This window comes from Macaca nemestrina, chromosome 8, assembly GCF_043159975.1.
Source record: "Macaca nemestrina isolate mMacNem1 chromosome 8, mMacNem.hap1, whole genome shotgun sequence".
Taxonomy (NCBI): Eukaryota; Metazoa; Chordata; class Mammalia; order Primates; family Cercopithecidae; genus Macaca; species Macaca nemestrina.
This window is the reverse complement of record NC_092132.1, coordinates 2,662,365-2,677,369: the sequence shown is the minus strand read 5'-3', so window position 1 is coordinate 2,677,369 and position 15,005 is coordinate 2,662,365. Positions and strand designations below refer to the sequence as shown.

General features: G+C 60.2%; 1 protein-coding gene and 1 long non-coding RNA gene across 4 annotated transcripts; one reads left to right on the top strand and one right to left on the bottom strand.

Annotated features, from left to right (window-relative positions):
• The first annotated feature begins 8 nt into the window (after positions 1-8).
• On the top strand, positions 9-8,071 carry LOC105488413 (uncharacterized). 3 transcript variants are annotated; one of them, XR_011606653.1, is made up of 4 exons: positions 9-1,230; positions 2,181-2,704; positions 3,640-3,779; positions 3,871-7,394. It is a non-coding gene; the product is annotated as an uncharacterized lncRNA (long non-coding RNA). The 3 variants fall into 3 exon arrangements; XR_011606652.1 differs by lacking the exon at positions 9-1,230 and adding an exon at positions 7,932-8,071 and having other exon boundaries at positions 1,402-2,704; positions 3,871-3,949; XR_003019562.2 differs by lacking the exon at positions 9-1,230 and having other exon boundaries at positions 1,411-2,704; positions 3,871-7,402.
• A 3,466-nt stretch (positions 8,072-11,537) lies between these two features.
• LOC105488415 (activity regulated cytoskeleton associated protein) lies at positions 11,538-15,005 on the bottom strand. The gene is made up of 3 exons (XM_011752425.3): positions 12,970-15,005; positions 12,598-12,742; positions 11,538-12,348 (listed from the first exon to the last, which is right to left on the bottom strand). The coding sequence occupies exon 1, from the start codon at positions 14,764-14,766 to the stop codon at positions 13,576-13,578; it is 1,191 nt and encodes a 396-aa protein (XP_011750727.3). The 5' UTR covers positions 14,767-15,005; the 3' UTR covers positions 11,538-12,348; positions 12,598-12,742; positions 12,970-13,575.

The following is a 15,005-nucleotide window of genomic DNA, read 5'->3' as shown; positions in this document are numbered from 1 at the left end:
GATTACAGGGGTTGGGGCCCACAGCAGTGACAGCAGGGGGTGGTAGTGACAGGGCTGTGCCCTGAGTGGGGACACTGGATGCAGGGCAGGGATGGGTGTCTGACAGCTCTCCCTCCTCTGGACCCCGCGATTCCAACCACAAGACTTCAAGGACCCTTCACAAACACCCCCCTCTCCCTGCCAACAAACCTGCTCCCCTGCCCAGGCCTGAGACCCGTCTATCAAGGATGCTGCAAGGACCTCAGCCCGGTTCCCATAGCAACACCCGGATGGTGGGGGAGGGGAGAAGAATGGAAATGCAGAGACACCAAATAAAGAACAACAACCTCACAAAATGAGCAGTCAGGGAAAGGGCCACGGAGGGATGGCCCCGGCCCAGGCTGAGGAGGCCCCAGCAGGCACAGCCCCCATCAGCAGTCATGTAAACAGCACTGGCAGGTGCCAGCCACTGCACAGGGCCTGAGACACAGAAGCCAAGGAGGCAGCCCCCAAGGCTGGTACACAGGGGCCTGGGCAAGGCTGCCAGACTCCAACAGGGAGTCCTCGGTTAGTCCCCTAGGTCTCAGCTCTAGAGCGGGGAGCAGACAGGCAACCCTGCCCACCTAGCACTGACCTGCCCCTCTCCGTGACCGTCCCACGGGAGGGGCTGATCGCGTGAGACCTTATGTGACCCATGTGTCAGCCCTACATCAGCCCCAGGGGGAGGCACCCTCATCTTCCTGTTTCACCAGTGAGGAGGCTGAGGCTCCGAGAGGCCACACAGTCGGGTGAAGGGGAAGGGCCGCAGCCAGGCGGGCCCGGGAATCTGCACCATGCAGGGATGCTGGACAGGCGAGTCTGGCACGGATCAGGCAGCGTGGAGGCTGTGCTGGTCCCCTACTGCCACCGAGCAAGCAACCACAAATGCAGGGGCTCAGACAGCACGCCTTTCTCGCCTCACGGCTCTGGGGGTCAGGAGCCCAGCCCTGGGGCTCACTGGGCTAAAATCGAGACGTCTGCAACCTACGTTCCCCTGGGAGGTTTGAGGGGAGCGTCCTCTTGCAGCCGCAGCAGGTCCAGTCGTGGTCGCCTAGCAGCACCCGGCCTGCTTCATGCCCACACCCTGTCTGACTCGCCTCCCTCCTCACGGATCCTTCGGTCACCCTGGGCCACACAGATGATCCAGGACAACCTCCACATGTCAAGGTCCGCTGAGGAGTAGCTCGAGTTCCCTGCGCCCGGGAGCCTAACGTGAGAATGCTGACATTTTGGGGGAGCGTTCTGACTGCCACAGGGGGATGAGGAGCTTCGCCAGGTGGAGGAGAGCAAAGGGCTGTGCTACAGAGGAGACAGGCACAGCAGGAGACCGAGTCTGTCCTGGGGCGGCTGGGGGTGGGTGTGGGCATGTCAGGGTGGGGCCTCAGCCTCCTCCTGTGCCTGTAGTCTCGGGAAGACTGAGGATCCATGCCCAGCTGTGAAGCAAGTAATGTGTCCAGGGCTGACCTCCTTGGGACTCACCTGGATGGGAGCAAGCATCAGTGGGGCTTCCTGGAGGAGGCAGCTCAGGCTCCACCTGCAGAGGGTGGAGGATTGGGCTGCAGGGGGAGACACTGGTCAGAGGAAGCTGTGCTGAGAAAAGCCACCGGGGAGCCTGTCAGGGTCCCTTCTTGGGGCCTCAGGTGCTGCAGGAAGAATGATTCCAGCTGCCACGGTGCGGGGAGGAGCCGTTAGTGATGGGCTTTAAGGCCAAGCCAAGGGGACCAAAGGAGGCACGGAAGCAGGGGAGTCCCTGGGTACCGGACAGCTCCCCAGGCAGACTTGAGGGGGGCATAGGGCTTGGCAGCCCCAGAATCTCGAGCAGGTCCCAGCCTCTGCTCTGCCAGCTGCTTCTGCTGGGCAACCTCGGGCAGACCCTTCTTCCCACCTCTGGCTGCGAAGCCTGCCTCACGCCAGGGCCACTTCCCACAGGTGCCTCCCTCCCCACCAGAAAGGACCTAGAACCCCCACCCACGCCCCGTCTGTACTTGATAGGGAGGCCCCGGACAGCAACGGATTCGCCTGCAGGCGCGGAAAGGAGCAAAGCCCAGTCGGGCTCCTCGCAGGCTGCAGAGGTTGGGGTGCCCCGGCCTCCTTCTTCCCGTGGAGAGGGCTCCAGGAGACGGAGGGGTCTGAGTGGACCACAAGACTTTTGTTTCATCCAGGAATGAGGAGGCGGCTGGGCCCCATGTCCGGGGAGAACATGTGAATGGAGGAGGCTCCTGGACCAACACCCTCATCCACCACGCCCACTCCCAGGGCGTAGGTCCCATCGTCCCCAGGTCCCCTGAGTGTGGAGAGACATACTGACATTTTCCAGCAGGATTGCACCAGGCACCATGGCAAAACAGACAAGATAATTACGGGGGATAAGAGAAGCTAAAAATAGCCTCCTTCCCAGCCCAGACTCTTGGCAGGGAAGATGCCAGATGAACTTGCAGGAGCCTAGGACCTGGGCCCCCGGGCAGGGGCAGCCTGCAGCAGCACCCCTCACCAGGGAGCGTCCGGCAGCGCCAAGGCAGAAGGGAAGAGTCAGGGATGCCCAAGACACAGCAGCGACACCAGGGGTGGGGTGCAGGGAGGAGAGACAAGGGCACGGCTTCGGAGGATGAGTGGAAGCTCACAGGCACTGACCGTTCCCAGAAGAAGGGGTGGAGCAGCTTCGTGGGTTCCAGGGGGCCATCCAGAGGTAGGCAAAGGTGGTGCCAGAGATCACCTTGAGGGCCTCAGGCCTGGCCCTCCCTCCAAGCTGGAGGAATAGTTGGGAACCGTCTGCAGGGCTCCCCCACCCCTGGTAGGCACCCTGGGCTGAGTAGCTGCTGCCTCTGGGGGCAGCCGTGGAGCATCCTGCAGCACCTGTAACTGGCCCCACGTCAAGGCTGTGTACTGGGTGGTGGCTCAGAGAAAGGACAGCGGCCGGACAGACCCTGCTCTTTCTGGCTGAGCCCCAGCTCCCAATGTGGCTCCTCCCAGCCTGACACTTCCCCTCAGGGTCAGAGCCAGGTGTCAGTGGGACCCAACCATGGACATGGGAAAGGACTCAGGACCAGACAGTGGGGGAGGAGACAGGGCCAGGCACTGGGGGAGGGGATACCCACCAGCCCTGGTTCTGTCCAGGGCTGAGCTGAGAAGGAGGCTGAGCTCAGAGGTCACTGAGGCAGGGCCTGTGCCTGAACCCCAGGGCTCGGGGAAGAAGGTGGTCAGAGGGAGGACAGAGGTGGCAGCGGGAAACAGCAGTTGAGGCCAGGCCAGGGTGGGCACCAGGCTGGCTAGGCTGGGGGCAAGGGATGAGGGTGGGGGACCCGGGGAACCCGCCCAATCCCCCCCGGGAGCTTTGCTTTTAAGGGATTCTGGAGGGACCAGAGGGGGCAGGGGAGAGTGGGAAGGGGGCAGGGGAGAGTGGGAAGTGGGCAGAGGGAGAGGCAGGGCTGGGGGAAAGCGGGGACAGCAGCAGCCTGGGAGGGAGCTCCTCGCCCCAGCAGTGAGGCAGGGGAGGGCAGAGCCGGGCGGCCTGACGGTTGGAAATGTGGGCTTTACCCAGAGGTGGTGGCCGGCCCCAGAGGGGCGTGGGCCTAGGAGTTCCTCAGTCATCAATTTTAGCTTTTAAAGATGTTTTTATTCCAGGAGGGAGGTTTCCAGGAAACAAGCAAACAGAAAACAGACACAAAGGTGCCCCTGTGGAATGTTGCGTAGGATGGAGCCCTGCACCGAGGACGGTGAGGAGGATGAGAGGAAGGGACGACCTGAAATTCCGGAGAATAGAGGTATCTGTCAGAAAGGAGCATGATCACAGTCCCCTGCCATGGAAAGAATTTCACCCTGGTGTAATTTTCTTTTTTTTTTTTTTGTTTTTAGACAGTCTCATTCCTGTTGCTCAGGCTGGAGTGCAATGGCGAGAACAGGGCTTACTGCAGGCTCAACTTCCCAGGCTCAGGTGATTCTCCTGCCTCAGCCTCCCAAGTAGTGTAGCTGGGACTACAGGCGCATGCCACTGTACCTGCTAATTTTATTTTGTATTTTTGTAGAGATGGGGTGTCGCCATGTTGCCCAGGCTGGTCTCAAACTCCTGGGCTCAAGTGATCCTCCGGCATCAGCCTCAGTCTCAAACAGTGCTGGGATTGCAGGCGTGAGCCACCACACCTGACCTTTTTATATATATTTATGTTTTGTAGAGACAGGGTCTCGCCATGTTGCCCAGGGTGGTCTCAAACTCCTGGCTTCAAGCCATCTCCCACCTCAGCCTCCCTAAGTGCTGGGATTGCAGGTGTAAGCCACTGTGCCCAGCTGGTGGCAATAAGTGAACACTGAATATTAACTTAGCCCCATGGTGACTTGGGAAGAGGCAGGGAGGAGAGGAAGTGCAGTCAGGGTAGGGGTCAGTGCAAGGCTGGCACACGCTAGCTGCTCCCATGGCAATTATAGAAATAGAGGAGCTTGGCCCAGCGGTCTTGTGGAGTGGGCAGACCCTTAGGAGATGGGGATGGGCAGGACCAGTACCCCCAGGAGGGCTGCTTTGGACTTTCTCAGTTGAAGTGCCCAGGATGTCAGTGTCTGCATCCAATGGAGGGTGGGCTGTGACCCGGAGAGAAGACCAAGGCTGGAGGGTGAGGGCACAAGGTCCTGGGGAGAGCCAACCCTGGTGTTCCAACACAAGTTCCCAGCACAGCTTCTGGGGCGAGCACTCTGCAGCACCCGCGGTCTGGCTTCTGCCCCATCCTTGGACCAAGTTGCTCTCAGTAGGGTCCCCATGAGGTGGCCAGGATCAGTACTGGGTCATTTGTGGTCATTTGGGCCAGTATTGTAGTGGGTAAAAGAGAGACTGCCAACCTGGGTGGGCATAGCGATGCCCACTTAGGGCCACACAGAATGGAGACACAAGGACCCTCAAGGATGGGTCTGAGAAAGGACAGCTCACTGCCCGCTGCCCACCAAGGCCCCACAGCTCAGCCCAGGCACACACAGACAGACCGAGGAGGCTATCTTGTTCATGCTGGTAATTTTATGCCTCTCCTGGGCCTCAGTTTCCCCACCCATACCAGGGATGCCACTGCAGCCCCGAGGCCAATCCCAGAGAGTGGTGGTGGTTGAGGGAGGGCCAGGGAACCTGTCCTGTGGCTGCTGCATCTAGGCACCCCCAGAGCCAGGGCTGGGTGGGATGCTGGCCTCATTCCTGGAAGAAATGGGCTATTGTGTGTCACCTGCTACCTACAAAAGCAGGGTGCCAGCTGGGATCCCCACAGACGTGTGAGCCACCCTCAGCCACCCCTCCACCGAGAGATGGCCACCCCAAGACTCAGGTGCCCTTGTGGGAGGGACCTGGACTGCGAGCAGGGCCGCTGGGGCAGGCCCTGGACTGTGTCTGGGAGGAGTGCTGGGAGGAAGCTTTTCCATCCTGTCTGTGTCTGTAATTAGGGGTCAGGGTCACTGGGTTGCCAGGGCCAGGAAACAGTGACTGACTGGAAGCAGGGGCCATGTATGGCCAGTGGGAGGCTCCATGGGTAGCCAGGGCTAGGCATCCGTGAGACTGGGAAGCAGATTGTTTCTGGATAGGATAGGAGGCAGGTTGCTTCTGGATAGGAGCCCTACCTTCACCCTAGGGCAGGCAAAGGAACAAAGGCACCAACTGCTCTCTGACCCTCAGCAGAACAGAGGGTGGCAAATTCAGTGGCCCCCTTCCCATCGCCCAAAACCAGGAAGAAACCTTTAGACAAGGAACCTTGTCTAAAAGGAGGTGGCCCAGAAGGTAGAGCAAGTGGAGGGCTTGGAGTCGGACACAGGAGGGTTCAACAATATCCTGTCAAAGTCGTCATTTCAAGCCTCTCCTGGGCACCAGGCATGGGGAGAGGGAGTCTGGCTGGTTCCATGGCAGTCATGGGAAGATTCCTTGCACCTCTCAAGCCTCAGTTTTCATATCTGAAACATGGGGCTGTGAATGGGGGCCCCAGCATAAGGGAGCCTTGTTGTAAGGGGTGCCCTGTCATGGGGGAGCCTGTTCATATGGGGAACCTCAGCTGGTTCATATACGTGTGTCTTAGTCTGTTCTCTGCTGCTATAACAATACCACACACAAGATAATTTATAAAGAAAAGTTTCTTTGGCTCATGGTTCTGGAGGCTGAGAAGTCCAGCAGCATAGTGCCAGCATCTGGTGTGGCCCTGCTTGCTGTGATCTTCCACGGCAGAAAGCAGGAGGGCAAGAGAGTGCACACGAGACAGCTCACTTTTATAACAAAGCCACTCCCACGATAACTCACCACTCCTGAGATAGCAACATTAATCCATCCATGAGAGCAGAGCCCTCATGACCTAGTCTCACAGGTCCCACCTCTCAACACTGCCACAAGGCAATTATTAAATTCCAAAATGAGTTTTGGTGGTAGCTTTAAACTACAGCATTCCACCTAGGACCCCCAAAACTCCTGTTCTTCTCACATACAAAATGCACTCATTCCTTCCCAATAACCCCAAAGTCCTAATACATCCCCGCATCAACTCAAAAGTCCAAAGTCCCATCTTTGGACAGGATTCTTCTGGGAAGGGAGTGTGTGGACACAGGTGCTCAGCACTCCAACAGCACTGAAATAGCAGAGTCAGCACCTGCCCTCCCTGTCACCTCCCCCTCCCAACCCCACCACCTGGGGGTGGCTCTACGGGGAGGGTCTGCAAACACCCAGCCTGCATCCCCACAAAGAGCCACCCTCAGCCACCCCTCCACCAAGAGATGCTACCCCAAGACTCAGGTGCCCTTGTGGGAGGGACCTGGACTGCGAGCAGGGCCCCTGGGGCAGGCCCTGGAGTGTGTCTGTCCTCTGGAGGAGAGCATGGCCCTCTGGACCTCACAGACTTTATGGAGAAGGGCTGGGTGGGAGCAGAGCTGGGGTGGGGAGCCCAGGACCAGGCTGCATTGAGCCCCAGCATGCCCTCTAATGTCACCTGGCATGAGCCTCCTGATTCCGCCCTCGACCCTGGGACCTCAGCCCCACCGGAGCCAAGGCAGAAAGGGAAGGGCTCCTTGGCCTCTGGATGCCTGGCACTTCTCTCCATTGAACTTCCTCTTCCTCCTTATGAAGGGCCTTTCACCCCTTGTCCACCCTCTTCACTCCGTCCTCACCCAACAGCCACAAGAGTCATGCAGCTCTGACCTGTCTCACCTGCCCCCGCCTGTTCCTCCCCCAGCTCCACCGAGAGAGATAGAGACAGAGGGTCAAAGAACGGGAGAGCAGCTGGACACTTGCCGTTGGCATTTTGAGGGGTGCTCCATGGCTTCTAATTGGCCAAATTCTCTTCAGTGTTAAAATGATGTAAAATATAAAACATGTTATTTCTTGACAAAAATAATAATATTTCAGGTTTGATCCTTTTTTAAGTTTCTTTTTTTTTTTTTTTTTTTTTTTGAGACGGAGTCTCGCTCTGTCGCCCAGGCTGGAGTGCAGTGGCCGGATCTCTGCTCACTGCAAGCTCCACCTCCCGGGTTCACGCCATTCTCCTGCCTCAGCCTCCCGAGTAGCTGGGACTACAGGGGCCTGCCACCTCGCCCGGCTAGTTTTTTGTATTTTTTAGTAGAGACGGGGTTTCACCGTGTTAGTCAGGATGGTCTCAATCTCCTGACCTAGTGATCCGCCTGCCTCGGCCTCCCAAAGTGCTGGGATTACATGCTTGAGCCACCGCGCCCGGCCGATTCTTTTTTAAGTTTCTATACTAACTTGAATTCTTCCTGGAGTTAAAAGACCCTTGCCAACTAGAAAAGAGTCCTGCCACCTGGGAGGTTGGGAACAGTCCACACGACTGTGCCACCCTCACTTCCGACACCAACTATAGAAACCCAGGCTCCTGACAGCCGCCTCAGATGTGATGATTCTCTAGGAGGGCCCCAGCACCCCTGAAAGCCATTATACCCGTGACTATGGATTCCTACAGGGAAAAGATGTAAATTAAAATCAGCCTGGAGGGAGGATCACTGGAGCCCAGGAGTTCAAGACTACATTGGGAAACATAGCAAGACACCATCTCAGAAAGAGAAGAGAAGAGAAGAGAAGAGAAGAGAAGAGAAGAGAAGAGAAGAGAAGAGAAGAGAAGAGAAGGGGAGGGGAGGGGAGGGGAGGGGAGGGGAGGGGAGGGGAGGGGAGGGGAGGGGAGGGGAGGGGAGGGGAGGGGAGGGGAGGGGAGGGGAGGGGAAGGGAGGGGAGGGGAGGGGAGGGGAGGGGAGGGGAGGGGAGGAAAGGGAGAGGAGGGTGGGGAAGGGAAGGGAGAGGAGGGTGAGGAAGGGAAGGAGGGGAGGGTGGGGAAGGGAGGGGAGGGGAGGAGAGGGGAGGGGAGGGAAGAAGTTAGCCAGTTGTGGTGGTGCACACCTGTGTTCCCAGCTACTTGCAAGGCTGATGTGGGTGGATGGCATGAACTGGGAGGTCGAGGCTGCAGTGAGCTGTGACTGTGGCCCTGTACTGCAGCCTGAGTGACAGAGAGACACCCTGTCTCAAAAACTATAAAAAATAAAACCAGAACGGAAAGAGGTGCCTGGGACAGAGCCCAGGAGGGTCCAGACACACAGCTCTCGGTTGTCCTCCCCTGGGGTCGTGGACAATGTTAGGCCCCACCCCTCCCTTAGTGATGTGGGTCAGGGCACACGGAGCATCGACATTCAGGGTAGCTCCTGCCCTGGGGTCTGTCACATGGTCCTTGTTGGCGCCCACATGGCTGAGCCGTCTCCATCCCTTCTGGAGGCAGAGCTGATGCCACATAGCCCAAAGCCTCCACTGAAGTCACATGAGACCATAGGTGTGGCCCAAGGCCCCAGGTGGACAAGGACATTCTTACCAGGTCGGACGTTCGGGGCCTAGTGATGACCTCCCAGGAGCCCAGGGCAGAGGCCACGCCATCTTTGGCCGAGGTCACACTCTTCACACACACCACCCTAAACAATTTTCAGTGTGGCTTCTCTCCACTGGTTGTCCACCTAGATCCTTCCTCCCTCCTTCCCATACGCATCCAGGCTTTAGGCACTGGGCAGGGGCAAAGGTACCATGGGTGGCCATGGCGTTCCTGGGCTCAGCTTTACAATCGTGGCATGCCCCTCGCTGTCTCTTGTCCCTTCTGGGTAGCAGTCCGGAGTGTCAAGAAACACAGAAGGTCTGGAATGAACAGGTGCCGCCCAGCCGCCAGCTGCATGCTTCCCTGAGCGGAGACTGTGGGAGGCCCCCACATTTGCAGGGCCTCTGTTACAGCACCCTTGCCTTACACTGACTCACACGCTCTCCCAAGCCCGTCGCTTTCCCTGCAACCCCCAGTGGCACCACCAGCCCTCAGCAGTGACCCTGCTGGTACTGGGAAACTTAATCTCAGTTGAGCCTTGAAGGGCAACAGAGGGGCCCGGGTGCCTGCCCTCTCCCCCTTGCACCAGCTCCTTGAGGCTGGCTGGATTTTATGGAAAGGCACCTGCCCCTATGGGGACCTGACATGGGCTCCCTGGCTCAGAGGTCTCCCACCAAACTGGGTCTGTGGGAAGAACATCTAGGGGCTTCCTGGGTGCTCCTACCCCCAGACTCAATTCTTCTCCCCAAACTGAGGCAAGCACAGAACTTCTCTGTGCCTCAGTTTCCCCATGCTACAGTGAGGGGGTGAGACTGAGTGGTCTATGATACCTGGATGGGCAGGAGCAGTGAGGGGTAGAGAGGGGCTGATGGCAGGGAACACCCTGTTCCGGGACCTGGTCTTCAGGCTGACAGACATCTGCACAGGGTCTGGGCCCCTCCGCTCCCAACCACCCACCTGCTCCAGCCTCCGGCCTCTTTTGTTGGGAACAGAGTGACACAGCTGAACCTCCAATTAACTGAAGGGTTCTGATAGCCTGTTCCACAATTACAGGGAGTAACTTTTTACTAAAAGGGAAAAGCATCAACAGCTTCCAGCTTTTCATGTGAGAAGTAGTACTTCCAAGACAAATGACTGCTTTCAGGCAGCACGGTGGTGCCCAGCTTCCTGTTCCTGCCAATTTCCTCTCCCGTTCTTCCAGCAGCTTTGTTATTTAAAAGAAATGCAAGGGAAGAATGGGGCGGAGGCGGCCCTTTCACCGTCGAGAGCCCTGCTCAGCGCCCTGCGCCACGGGTGACGCCATTTCCTGGCAGCAGGTGGCTCTCTCTGCTTAGTCTCCTCTTGTTTCCTGCTCTCCCCGGGCCCCTCACTGCTGCAGGAGCCAGCCGTGAGCTCAGTGCCAGGACCCCGCAGGTGCAATGCATCCCGCCCCCCAGTGGGGCTGAGCGGGCACCACCCACCAGCTGCCCCTACAGCTTGGCCCAGGATCCCCAGGAGCAGAGCAACCCCACCAGAGGGGAGGGAAGCTTCCAGCAGCAGATGACCATGAAGGTTGTGAGGGTCAACCTGGCCGGGGTACTGTTCTCAGTCACTCGATCAAATCTTAGCAGAGGTGTTGCCCCGAAGGTCTGTCATAGGTGCTTTCAGGAAGAGCATCCTTGGGAACCTGGGTGGCCTGGTTCAGTCCCTTGAAAGGCCGTAAGAGCAGAGCTGAGGCTTCCCTGATGGAGAAGACATTCAACTGGCAGGTGCCTGCCTCAGTCTGTTCCTCAAGGTTCTGGCCTGCCCTGTAGATTTTGGACTGGCTCAGCAGCCCCTACGTTGAGTAAAACAATTCCTTACAATGAATTCGCTGTCTCCTGTTAGTCCTGCTTCTCATTGAACACTGATGGGCAGGGGCTGATCCCTACCCCAGGCCATCTCTTCCTTCCCCTCAGAATCCAGTGTCCCCACAAACGCAGCAGAGGCTGACCTCCCACAGCCCCTTGGAATCCAGTGTCCCCCCAAAGGCAGGGGAGGCTGATGTCCTGCAGCCCCTCAGAATCCAGTGTTGTCCCCACAGAGGCGGGGGAAGCTGACCTCCCACAGCCCCTCGGAATCCAGTGTCCCCCCCAAAGGCAGCAGAGGCTGACGTCCTGCAGGGCATCAAGTTACCCTTGTTTCCAAGTTCTTCAGCACATGTGCTGTGAGGATAGCATGCCCTATTTTGCAGATGAGGAAACTGAGGCTCAGAGAGACCAAGTTCATGATCTGGCAACCAGGAATGGCCGGGGTCCCCTCCCAGCTGGGGTCTGCACTGACTAGGTCCCCAGGGCTCCAGAGCCTGAGACAGCCGTGTGGGCCGAGCCCTAGTTGTAGTCCCCCCCATGCACCCAGCTGTACACCCCACATGCCAGTAGGACTTACAGAGGGGCAGGCCTCAGCTCAGCATGAATAGGGCTCCCCCAGTCAGCAGTCACCCTCACTGATGGTCACCCCAGGCCTGGAGGCAGGGCTGAGCTAGGCCTAGTGGGCTGCAGTGTGGAGCCTGAAGGTGCTTCCCCCTGAGGATCCAGGACCCTGATGGAGGCTGCCCTGTTGGTGCTCCCCCGAACCCCTGGAGACCTCACACTACACCCATGGGGCCTTCAGGGTCACCCACTGGGCCGGAGGACCTGTGTCTGCAGCTCCACTCCTGCCCAGCCCAAGCACACAGAAGAAGCAACATGAACACTCCAAGAAGTTTCAGTGTTTTATTAACAAAATCTTACAAAAAGAGTCTGTCTTTGGGGTAAGGTACACAGGGCCTGGACGGACACTTAAGGCCTGGTCTGTGCGGGGGTAAGGGGCAGGGGTCGGCCACAGCCTCATGAGGTTTCCAGGGTCTTCACAGGCTCCAGGGCTTCCCCAAAGCCTGTGCCAGCCTGTGAGGATCGGTTATGGCTTATGTGCAAAAATAAAATCTGTGGGGCTGGCAGGGTGTGGGCTAAAGATTTGTCAGAGTGGTCTGTAGGGCTGGTCCCCCAGTGGACAAGGCAGAAAGATGAACCCTGAGCCAGCGCCTGCTCAGGCTGCAGACGCTAGTAGCCCACCAGCACCAGGGTTCTGGTGTCGGGGCAGGGCAGAGTGCCTGGAGGAGCCCCAGGAGCAAAGGCTTCTGGGATCTCCTTCCTGCAGCTGGGCTCAGGGCTGCTGGGCAGGAGTAGGAGCTGTGGCCCCAGCCTTGGGGCTCATGAAAGCCTCTGGCAGAGAGGATGGCCTGGCAGCGGGCGGGGTTTCCCTGCTGGGAGGGAGGCAGGGCCCGACTCCTGCTGCAGTGGCTCTGGGGGCAGGCAGCTGGTGGCCAGCGGGGCGGGCTTCGTGGCAGGCCCTGGCCCTCACGCTGGCGCTTAGGGCTAAGCTGGGGCTCCTGCCCTCTGCTGCAGCTGACTCCTCTCTGTAGCACCCCTCTGGGCTGTCCCGGGACTTCGCCTCCCACGCAGGCAGCCTGCAAGGTGAGGGGTGTGTGATGCCCAGCACAGCAGCAAAGACTTTGTGGGAACGTTGAGACCTGAAAGAGAAGGAGAGAGGGCAGTGAGGGACCGCGCACGACAGTAGCCAGGGCTCCACAGGGAGGATCTGGGGCTGGTGGATGGCGCTGGTCTTCCAGGGCAGAGGACCCCCGACCCTGTCAGGGCCTCCCAGCTTGCCTGAGCACTGGGGAGTGGCCTGGGCCCCAGGGTGTCTGGGGTCCGGGGAGGAGTTCATTTGCCGGGACAGCTGATGGTGGGGTCTGGGTGGGAGGGTGGCGCCCTGTTACCTGTTGTCACTCTCCTGGCTCCGATGGTGCCAGCTGCTGCCTCAGCCGGATTTGAGGACTCAGCCCCTCTGGGACCCTCCGCCTGCCATGGGTGAGTCACGAGCTGAGCTCTGATTCTTCTCCAGGCGGGCGTGAATCACTGGAGCTGGGGGAGAGAAAGCGCGGGTCCATGTGGAGCTGGCTCAGCAAACTGCCCCTGCCTCCCACTTGGCCCACTCTCCCTGATGCCCCCTTCCATGATGCCACCCCCACCCCATCCCTTCTAACTTGCTGGGGGCCCGAGCCTCAGTGGGCTCTCCTCAAAAACAGCCTCCGGGTCCCACTAGCTCTCAGATGCCCCACAGTGGGTGTTGCCTTGGGGCAGGGGCTCACCTGAGGGGCCAGGAAGCACCGGGACATCAGGTCTGCTGCTGCTGCCTCTGCAACTTCTGCTCTCCCCTGGGAGGAGGGGGAGGGGGCCGTGCTGCCTGAGGCTGGCCAGCTGCCCTGGGAGGCAGGGAGGGCGTCAGCTGGCTCTGCAGATGCTGGGAGAGGGCGGCGGTGCCGGAAGTCGAGGCTCCCTCAGCATTGGCTCTGCCCTAGCTTCTGCTCTGGGGTGTCCCATGAGCTTGGTGGCCGCTGGCCCCTGCTATCCGGACACTTGGTTTTCTGGATGCCCGGAGAGCCTGGGCATTGTAGCAGAATGAGGAAGCTGGGGTGTCCTGTGATGGCCTGAGAGTGTGGAGGGTGGGGTCCAGGCCGGGAAGACAGACAGAGGGAGGGTGATGGGCAGAGCCCTGCAGGGGGGAGGGCTCTTTGATGCTGGGGTGCGGTGCCCACATCTGGATGACACGAGTGTGTGAGAGTCCTCCCAGAGCCCGAGGGGGCACCCAGCTGGACCAGGGCTTCCCCTGCAGGAGTCAGCCCCGGCTCAAAAGTCCTGGTGGGCAAAGCCACAGGCTGGATGTGGTGGGCAGGCTGGGGGCTCTGGGATGCCCTCTACTCGGGCTGGGTCCGGTCACTGGCCACGGACTCGCTGTTGGGGGCGGGCGTGAGGGTCTCCGCCTCATCCTCCGCCGGGACGTGGGGGACGGCAGGCTCCGCCGCCTGCTCCAGGTCATCCTGCACCTCCATGCCCCTCTGGATGAGCTGCTCCAGGGTCTTGGGCAGCGGGTGGCGCAGGAAACGCTTGAGCTTGGGCTGCAGGGTGCCCACCACGTACTGGATGATCTCCTCCTCGTCCGCGTCCACGTAGAGCGTCTGGTACAGGTCCCGCTTGCGCCACAGGAACTGGTCCAGCGGCTCGCCCTGCTTCTGCGGCAGGTCTAGCTCACGCTGGATGGCCTCTCGGGACAGCGTGCCCTCGCTGTACTGCAGGAACTCCTTCTTGAACTCCACCCAGTTCTTCACGGAGCCCTGCTTGAACTCCCACCACTTCTTGGCCGGCCCATTCATGTGGTTCTGGATCTGGGACAGCCAGTACTCCTCAGAGCCGCCCACCTGCCGCAAGTACTCCTCCAGGTGGCTCAGGAATTCTCGAGGGTCCTCGAAGATCTGTGTGTCCACGCCAGGGCTGGGCTGCCCGTCCTCGCCGGGGACCCATGGCTGGTACTGCTGGGCCTCGGCGGGCTCCTGTCCGGGCAGCTCGCCAGCGGCTGGGGGCGGGGTGATGGCGTAGGGGCTGACGGTGTAGTCGTAGCCGTCCGCCTCGTGGCAGTAGCTCTCAGGACCCCCCACGCCCACGGAGACGGTGTGGCGGGCCGGCTCGCTGCCCACCGGGTACTTGCCACCGGTAGACTCCAGGCGGTCGGCCCAGCGCTCCAGGCGGTAGAACACCTCGCGCCACACGTGCATCTCACGCTTGACCCAGCGCTCCAGGTTGGCGATGGTCTCCTGGCAGCGGCACAGGCAGGCCTTGATGGACTTCTTCCAGCGCTGCGAGTCGCTCGTGGGCACGTAGCCGTCCAGGTTGCTCTCCAGCTTCCCCACCGACCGGTGCAGCCCCTTCAGCTCGCGCTCCACCTGCTTGGACACCTCGGTCAGCAGGTGCCGGTGCGTCCGCCGCACGTGCTCTAGCATCTCCGCCCGGCACTTCCCGATCTGCAGGATCACGTTGGGCTTGGCCGCGGGCCCGCCCCGCGGCCCAGGGTAGGCGTGGAGCCCGCCGCTTGTCCGGTGGTCCAGCTCCATCTGTGCGCAGGTGCTCGGGCAGGCGACAAACTCCTCGGGGCGGACGGAGGGAGGGCGCTGGAGTCCGGCGGCGGTGCCCGGCGGCCTGGGTCCCGTGTGGAGCTGCGGGGAGCGCCTGTCTGTCGCTGCGGGCCGGCGGCGGGGCTGGTGGAGCGCGCCGGGAGAGGCAGGTCCAGCTCTGCTGCTGCGGAGGGAGGACGCGGCGCCCGAGCTCTGCGCTGAGTCCCGGCCGCCGGCTC